Raw genomic sequence first — 9,111 nt, forward strand, 5'->3', positions numbered from 1 at the left:
TTTATAATATAAACAAGAAGCTACATAAACACATTATTTTTACGGAAAGAATGTTAGTTTAAAACATTCATAGAAGAAATACACAAAAACGGCTTACGTATTCAAAACGTGTGTTTACAATCGAGTTCACGGGCTTTCTGCTATTGAGGTCACGGGCTTATAGACTCTCCCAAACCAGAAAAAAAATTCTTTTCTTGGGAAACCGTTCTGAGAATTTATACCATCCCGATCCCGATTGAATACTATATATCATTATCGATGAAGATTACAGTGATCGATATTCTAGTACTTATTAATCAGTTACTAGTCATTAAAGAAATAATCAGTTCAGAAAAAAATATTTTAAGTAATACCAGTTAATGCCCAATCCATGAACTGATTAATTATATTAGGCCAGCGCTTTGTATTTAATGTAATTATGATTTTTTTAAGAATCAAAAGTTTCAAAGAATCTTAAATTCACTTCTCTTTCTCTTTTAAAAAAAGAATGTATAATGTTCAAACTCCTTCCTTTTTTATATGCAGATATCACAGCTAAATTATATCTTTTAGTGATCGATAATTGATTTTCTCCCGTGCACTTGCCTATACACGAACCTTGATTCTTTTTTTTCTCCTTATCTCAATACAAACACCCGTATCTAAATAAGAGAGAGCTTACTAGTTAAACTGACAGAACCCAGAAAATAACTTCCGCCAAAAAGGATAAAAATATATTATGTTTATAATATTGATATGGTGACCTAAAGAAACTTTTGTGGTGGACCAAAATCCAAAAGGATGAATCTTAACCACACGGTATTCATCCTGGTCTTTTCTTTGGTTTTAAATGTCCATTTCGTGTTCAGTTTCCTTCCCTCCTCGGAGAGTATGGACGGACGGTCAGATTTCACCCATGGCAGTATCACAGAGGAAGGGATATACAAAGCGGTGGCCGAGGTTATCATAGAAAAAGTCAAACCTGGAACCTACCACTCCAACAGTCACACGGACAAAGTGAAAGCGTTCTTTAATTTAGGTAAGAAATGGTTGTACATGGTCGACGTTAATAATGACACATAATATACAGTGTATATAGCATGACGTTGATGTTTTCATATTTTCTGTTATAAAAAAAACCACCCAAAATATATTTTTGCGATATTATTGCGATATGATTCCTGGTTCTCTCTCTCTCTCTCTCTCTCTCTCTCTCTCTCTCTCTCTCTCTCTCTCTCTCTCATGTTTATGCAATTATCTTTTAAACAGATAATATATCCAAACATGAATTTGAGAAGACTGTACATTATATTGTGAATAAAGTCAATTCCGCCCAGCGCTTATATAGCTCTGATGCTTCAAGAACAATGAGTTGCGAACAGATTTCTGCAGGTAATCAGTACTTTAAACAAACAACAATGCACTGCAAGTGAAAAAACCTTTAAAGTCATTCCAAATCTAAATCCTTGTAAAATACATTAATTTCTTTATTACGTTTGCCTTCTCGCTTTATTTTTGACAGCAGCATTTCAATTATTTTTTTTGCCAGGCAACATCTTACTCCACTTATTGAGAGCTAAAATTATCCAACTCTGCAGAACCAGGTCCACTGACTGGGGCCCAATAAGGGACATATTGGGAGAATATCTCTTTACCCTCCAAGAATTCTACAGCAACACAAACTGGGTGGAGATGTCTGGCAGCAAACCTTACACAGAACTGGGTAGATAGTTCAGCCTATGCATTTATACATGCATGCAATCATTCATGTTTATCTTTTCAATACAACTATAAATAATACAAAAATGAATGTTCACCTGCAAGTAATGGTTGAGGGGATTTTTTTTAGGCGTGCAGGAACGTCTTTCTATAAAAATATCTGACGCAAAGGAAGCAATGTGCACCAGCTGCAATCATTCCAAAATTACGTACGTCTTTTGAGAATAAAAATTCAATCTTCTTTTTAACACATACATGTACACAAGATCCCAAATAGTTCTAGTTATATTGCATTTTATTCAATGACATTTATCTATCTGTATCATACTTTTATGAACGTAAGCTTTGATTCATTCATATAGTACATATGTCTCTGACTTTCACTACATATTTCTTAGAGCTACCAAATCTGATGACCAGTTTAACCATTCGAACACTCCTTGAATACACACCCACTCTATATTTTACAATCACGCGTAAATACTTTATGTGATATAATGAATCGTCCAAATTTGTCTCGCATTACAGTTTACATACCAATTCGTGTGCCAGCAATCTGATGAAAAATGGCCACCTCACTAGTGGATACACATCGGACCAACATATAATAAAACCATACAGTATGTATCCTCTATTGATGATTTGTACTTACGTTGTCAAGGGATCTAACCATTATGTCATATTCAAACGTTGTCATGTTGTAAAATTTGTAATTACATCAATCCAGTAAATTCAAAATCTACACTATATGACACCTGTATTTGATTCGTTACCCTTGACAGATAGCTTTCCCGCCCACGCGGGTAAATGTAGCCATGGCGGTCCCAGTGACGTATATCGGGGGTTTCCCGCCACTGGGGGGATTAACAAGGAGACCTCAGACCCCGGACTCTCTCCCCATTACCACCTTCACACCGAGGCCGGCCGGGCGGCAGTACAGGCGACCGCAGACTTCTTAGTGGGACAAGGTGAGTTCTGAACACCTCGTTTTGAGTTCTACGATATATGAATACTTATAAATATCCAAAACTGTTTATAACATTTTATTGTAGAATTTCTTTAATCTTAATGGCATGGAGACTGCTTAATTTCTTAAAAGTCTTTTGGATATCTGTATTTACACCACTTCAACCTGTTGCATATGCTTTAGACAAAGTACTCTTCAAGTGAGCCCTGTTTTATATAGTACATTAAAATTGGTATATTATTTGCAGAAACTGGTCTATTGTACCAGATTGGTTTGGAACAGACAATGGGCATACTAGGGTTAGATTACAGACAACGCTGCTACAACTGTCTGTCGCCTGCTCTGTCTGTTGTATTTGTAATTGATGACGCCATTGATGACGCTGGGTCGGTGAGTGGACAACTACAAGAGGCTTTCAGACACAGTGTCGCCATTGTCAACCAAGCTCGTGTTTCCACGGCTCCATTCAACTACATCTTGTCTACTACTGGGAACAAAGGTCTTTTTCCTCTTCTTTGTTCAAAGTCAGTGAACAATTGTCAAAAAAGATTATAAGGAGGAATGTGGCACCTCCATTTCTGAGGCTTTTTTATCAAATAACTAATATAATTTTATCTGTTGCACTATATAACTAATGTGGTAATAGAAAACTATATACATTGCAAATGAATTTATTCATACAGAACATGGTCTGTTTGTAACAACAAATGGTGAAGAATTCAAAAACCGCCTTCAGTTTCTGCAGTCTAGCAATGGCAGCAATAGATCGAAGACAACGCTGCATGCCACACTAAATGGTATGGGCAATTTGAAAGATGAGATATAGATTCAATATACTCATTGATTTCATTTAATGACTTTAGATCTTAACTATGCACATATAGCTATGTACCTATTTTCTAGCTATGCAACAAGCTCAACCCGGGTCCTGTATATTTTCGTTCGCGAGCACCGACCCAATAGCAAACGCCAAAGGCAAGGACACAAGACTTTTGCATGACGCCCTGTATCTTCTAGAAAATAAAAACCTTCAACTGATGCAATTTCTGCAAGGGAACAATTCAAATTCTCATACTGCCGTTCATAAAAGGATCTCTAATCACGTGACTGCAAGCCAAACCGATGTACACTGTTTTGTGCCGAATGCAAACCTGCATAAGCAAGGTATTTAAATCACTGATCAGAAGTACCTTTAGCAGAAGGCGAAAATAACGTTCTCGCGGACAAAAAGGTTTCTAAATTAGTAGCTACACCCATTCGGTTACTCATTATCAAAGAAGTATTGAGTGGGAAAGACAAAAACAAATATAAAGTATGTATTAAATAAGTACCCTAACACGCAGTCAATGAGGCGGCCGCATGTAGTTTTTTATTCACAAGACAACTATCAGTGGCTGCATCTATAGTTCTTAACCTTTATAGTTAGGATCACCGTATCTATAGTTCTTAACCTTTATAGATAGGATCGCCGTATCCATAGTTCTTAACCTTTATAGTTAGGATCACCGTATCTATAGCTCTTAACCTTTATAGTTAGGATCGCCGTATCTATAGTTCTTAACCTTTATAGTTAGGATCGCCGTATCTATAGTTCTTAATCTTTCTAGTTAGGATCGCCGTATCTATAGTTCTTAATCTTTGTAGTTAGGATCGCCGTATCTATAGTTCTTAACCTTTGTAGTTAGGATCGCCGTATCTATAGTTCTTAATCTTTATAGTTAGGATCGCCGTATCTATAGTTCTTAACCTTTATAGTTAGGATCACCGTATCTATAGTTCTTAACCTTTATAGTTAGGATCGCCGTATCTATAGTTCTTAACCTTTATAGTAAGGATCACCCTATCTATAGTTCTTAACCTTTATAGTTAGGATCACCATATCTATAGTTCTTAACCTTTATAGTTAGGATGGCCGTATCTATAGTTCTTAACCTTTATATTTAGGATCGCCGTATCTATAGTTCTTAACCTTTATAGTTAGGATCACCGTATCTATAGTTCTTAACCTTTATAGTTAGGATCACCGTATCTATAGTTCTTAACCTTTATAGTTAGGATCACCATATCTATAGTTCTTAACCTTTATAGTTAGGATCACCGTATCTATAGTTCTTAACCTTTATAGTAAGGATCACCCTATCTATAGTTTTTAACCTTTATAGTTAGGATCACCGTATCTATAGTTCTTAACCTTTATAGTTAGTATCGCCGTATCTATAGTTCTTAACCTTTATAGTTAGTATCGCCGTATCTATAGTTCTTAACCTTTATAGTTAGGATCACCATATCTATATTTCTTAATCTTTACAGTAAGGATCACCATATCTATAGTTCTTAACCTTTATAGTTAGGATCGCCGTATCTTTAGTTCTTTATTTGTATAGTTAGGATCACCATATCTATAATTCTTAACCTTTATAGTTAGGATCGCCATATCTATAGTTCTTAACCTTTATAGTTAGGATCACCATATCTATAGTTCTTAACCTTTATAGTTAGGATCGCCGTATCTTTAGTTCTTTATTTGTATAGTTAGGATCACCATATTTATAGTTCTTAAACTTTATAGTTTACAATTACTATGCAAGGAGGAATAAATGCAAGTGAAAATATATTTTTTGTTCTGTAATTTTGGTATCATTAGGCAAACGAGGAAAGCGGTCCAATATTTTCGAGGAGATTGCTTTGCACACATCGTCCAGCGTCATACAGACCTCCCATTCCACGCTCGGTGACATTTTGGGACACGTTCTCCAGGTAAAGGAAGACTGTAGAGAAGTCCCTGTCTAATAGATTACCAGTATCTAGAGCTACTTACGAGTTGTGTCGCAAAACTAATCTGCTGTACATGATCAGGTGTTCACGACGAGTCTCAAGCATTCATTGCATGCGTTTTAGAGATTATCATATAGATTTCGTTTTTCACCTGCAAATTGTTATTTGGTGTCAAATCTTATTTTGTTAATTTAATTTTCTTTCAAAATTAACTAAAATACCGTATCCTATTGCATGACATCCTGGTAGATTATCTTGCCACTACGTTTTGGGTTCTAGTTTTTCAGTACCATTCAATTGGTAATTTTTGTTGTTCATCATCAGTTGACACTGAAATAAAAACCCGTTACACGATTACCTCTTTTTCTATATACGATAACCTTACGAGTTCAGCTTTCGGTTAAGGTTATAGGTTTTAGTTTTATTTGTAATAATATACTTGTAAAAAGATTTATTTAGAGCTATGGATTACGTTGTAGGAAAACATGAATATTCATACGCTGGGCGTGGACTCGTTTGAGATGGTATCGTTGACGACCCATGTCTTTCACATTGACCCCTGTATAATACTGTTTACAGTTAAACTGGAAGGAAGCACCTGCTCCAACATACAACTTCTGCGTCCGGATGGTGAGGCATTTTTGTCACATCATTTTGTAGATTATGATATATTTGCAACTCATACCTAGTCAATTTCTAAATGTTTGGTTTGTTTTGCATGTAAAGGTTCAAATCAGTCCTTTACTGGAAATGCATCAAAGGATGTGATAGATTCTAGAACGACCATTCTGTCAGTACAAGTAAGTTTGGAATGGTAGGCACTTAAAGAATCAAAACACTCTCTTTAATAACGCTTTTTGAAAAAAAATTCTAAAGCGCCGTAATGTTTTGCAGCATCCCTTATATGGGGCTTGGCAGGTGAAAAATTCTCCCAGTTCTCCATGCCATCTGACGGTGTCAGGGAGTGGATGCATTGACTTGGATTACAAAATTATGGAGGATTTACGGGGTGTCAAGTATCCTATCACGAGTTCCAGTCCAGTTCTTGGTAAATACATTAACGAATACACACATGCTGCATTCGCATGTTTAAAATGTGTGGCTTCATATGAGAATTTAATGAAATTATATAGTCAAATCGGCAGACCATGTTGCGTTTCAGTCAGCATACCGACTAGAAAGTAAAATTGCTATAATTAATACAACATATATATTTTACAGGAAAAAAGTACACTATTAGTGTTTCGGTGAAAGAAATTCCTAAAAATGTAACAACAAATTTTCAAATTACCGAGATTTACATGAAAAAGTCAGACGGCAGTACATTGACTTCACTTCCGGTATCAGATTCTTCCACTGGTACTACAAGAACTGTATCTGGCGAGGTTATACTTTCGGAGGTAAAAATAATGTGTCAATATAAATTCTATATATATGTGTAAGTAACTGTATTGTTTTATCCAACTGTTCAACAATTTTGCTTATCGTTTTTCTTTTTCGACCATGGAAGCCTTTCTATGTTGGAATCAAAGGAACAATGTCTTCGGAAACAGTGACTCGAGAAGATCAGAAAGTAGTGACGCCTGTCGGTGGACAAATCGAATTTGTTCCTCCTTTTGGTAGACAAGTTCTTTTATATAAAGAAAAAATAAAATAATTGAGGATTTTGTTTGGTGTTTGATGAATCAGAATATTTAATCATAACATTATCATACTGCATTTGAAGTTGTTGACAGAAATTACAGATAACAACAATATGCTCTAACAATGCGAATGTATTATAATATTTATAAAATTTTCGCTATGTACGCGTTATTAGATACAAGTCATTTGCACACTCCAGGGCATCACTTGGAATTAATTAACACAGATAATTAGTAATTTATTACACAGGTTTTTTGTGTTTTTGTTTTTACAGAAACTCTTGTATACAATGAAGAAACATCCGTAAGTGTTCGTGTGTCTAACGCGGGGACAGTAAAACAGACATTCAAATTAACAGCAGCAGACACTGCGAGATTTCTGATTGACGCAACAAAGCACGTGACATTAAACGGCAACCAATCGAAATCGATCGACTTCCATCTTAGAGCTGTTCCACCAAAAACATCCACGTAAGTTCATATCTTACGGGTGTATTTCATGTATAATAACATTAGTATTTTATTCAATCAACATTTTGATTTTGTATATAGAAAACTCACAGTGACCCTAGACATTGAGAGAGCTAATTCTCAAATTGAACAAAACTTCATGGTAAGAAAGAACGACTTTTATTTACCGGGTTTTCAAATAAAATATGATATAACTGTATTGGCTGATTGTCCACAATTTAAAAGCACCTTGTTTAATCGGAAGGTGTCCACTGTCAAACCACCAAATGTAATAGTCACCAGCCGTACTGAGAACTGTAAAAAGGACATCATGAACCCCAACAACTGTTCCCGCCAGCAGTGGGAGGCGGATCTAACAGTTGTCTTCACAGCCAACATGACGCGCCTGTACATCTCCCCGATATCCGGGGCACTCGTCTTAACCTATCATAGAGACGCCATTGACAAAAACAAGTTTACAGCTACCGTCAAGTAGGTTTTGTTTTACAGTGATATTGTAATCCTGTTGAGTTTTTCTCTCATTTAGGTTGTGCATGCAAAATTACTTTGAGAACCATAGAAAATTTTTTATGAAAAATTGTATCTCTGAGACAATCTCTCTGAGTTAAAACCTGACATGTTTTAATTCATTTTGTAGAGGAGACTGTTGTACCTCCAAAACTTCAATAATCGCTGTTGATTCTGCAGGGAACACAAAATCATCTTCTATAAATTTTTCCGGGGAAAATGAATTTGGCATTAGTAGTTACATCAAAGTTAGTACTTCATTCAAATTAACTTTTACAAGTAACATCGAAGTTGGCACGTCGTTAAATTAACTTTTATAATTAAAACACCCCGAATTTTAAACAGATAATCAAGTTTTTATCGCGGTTCGTTTTCATAAAAGGGAAACAACTCTGTTAGGATTTTTTCTCGTCATATCATTATCATATTCCAGAAACAACGAGATAAAATGGCCGAAGACTCTGACCCCCCGACAGTGTGGATAGCGGTGGGGTGTGTTCTAGGTGCCATGGCCGGCATTGGAGCGTCAGTGGCCCTCATAAGGAAATACAAGCCATTCCAGAACAAGGTGAACTCGGACCCCCCGGATTTTCCCGATCCTATTCCAAATCAAATGAGCAATGGCCACTCCGACAATAGCAGAAGGAGTGTGTTTACCGGATTTGGATCTTAGTACTACTGAGTATGTGCTGTCACACAGCGAAATAAAGCTGGGAAATACCTAAACTTTGGGGAATGTTGAAAAACATGTATTGATTTGCCATCATGACATTATCAAATTCTAGTACAAAAATGATTTTGGTATAGTAGGCAAAACCTATTTTTGTACGTTTTTGTTTTTTAGTGATTTGTTTTAATCTGATTAAATGAAAAATCTATAAGCGCACACTGATTTAGCACTTTAAAGTGTAAACTGTATAGCATAAATATATATGTTCACTTATATTAATGCTATAAATTCTATTTATATAACGATTTTAAATTCTTGATTCATTGATTTACTTACAGATGGGGAGGGCCTATGATTTACTTACAGATGGGGAGGGCCTA

General features: G+C 35.8%; 1 protein-coding gene across 1 annotated transcript; it reads left to right on the forward strand.

The window, feature by feature from the left end:
• Window positions 1-702: 702 nt before the first annotated feature.
• Window positions 703-9,040, forward strand: LOC128188248 (von Willebrand factor A domain-containing protein 7-like). Its single transcript, XM_052859191.1, has 20 exons — window positions 703-1,018; window positions 1,249-1,371; window positions 1,529-1,702; window positions 1,829-1,907; window positions 2,227-2,318; window positions 2,481-2,666; window positions 2,913-3,164; window positions 3,349-3,462; window positions 3,569-3,829; window positions 5,310-5,422; window positions 5,920-6,070; window positions 6,167-6,240; window positions 6,335-6,488; window positions 6,662-6,840; window positions 6,951-7,059; window positions 7,359-7,554; window positions 7,636-7,696; window positions 7,799-8,025; window positions 8,192-8,309; window positions 8,495-9,040. Exons 1-20 carry the CDS (start codon window positions 781-783, stop codon window positions 8,732-8,734), a joined length of 3,141 nt encoding a protein of 1,046 aa, XP_052715151.1. The 5' UTR covers window positions 703-780; the 3' UTR covers window positions 8,735-9,040.
• Window positions 9,041-9,111: the final 71 nt, after the last annotated feature.

The sequence above is a fragment of the Crassostrea angulata genome, chromosome 6 (genome assembly GCF_025612915.1).
Source record: "Crassostrea angulata isolate pt1a10 chromosome 6, ASM2561291v2, whole genome shotgun sequence".
Classification (NCBI taxonomy): domain Eukaryota; kingdom Metazoa; phylum Mollusca; class Bivalvia; order Ostreida; family Ostreidae; genus Magallana; species Magallana angulata.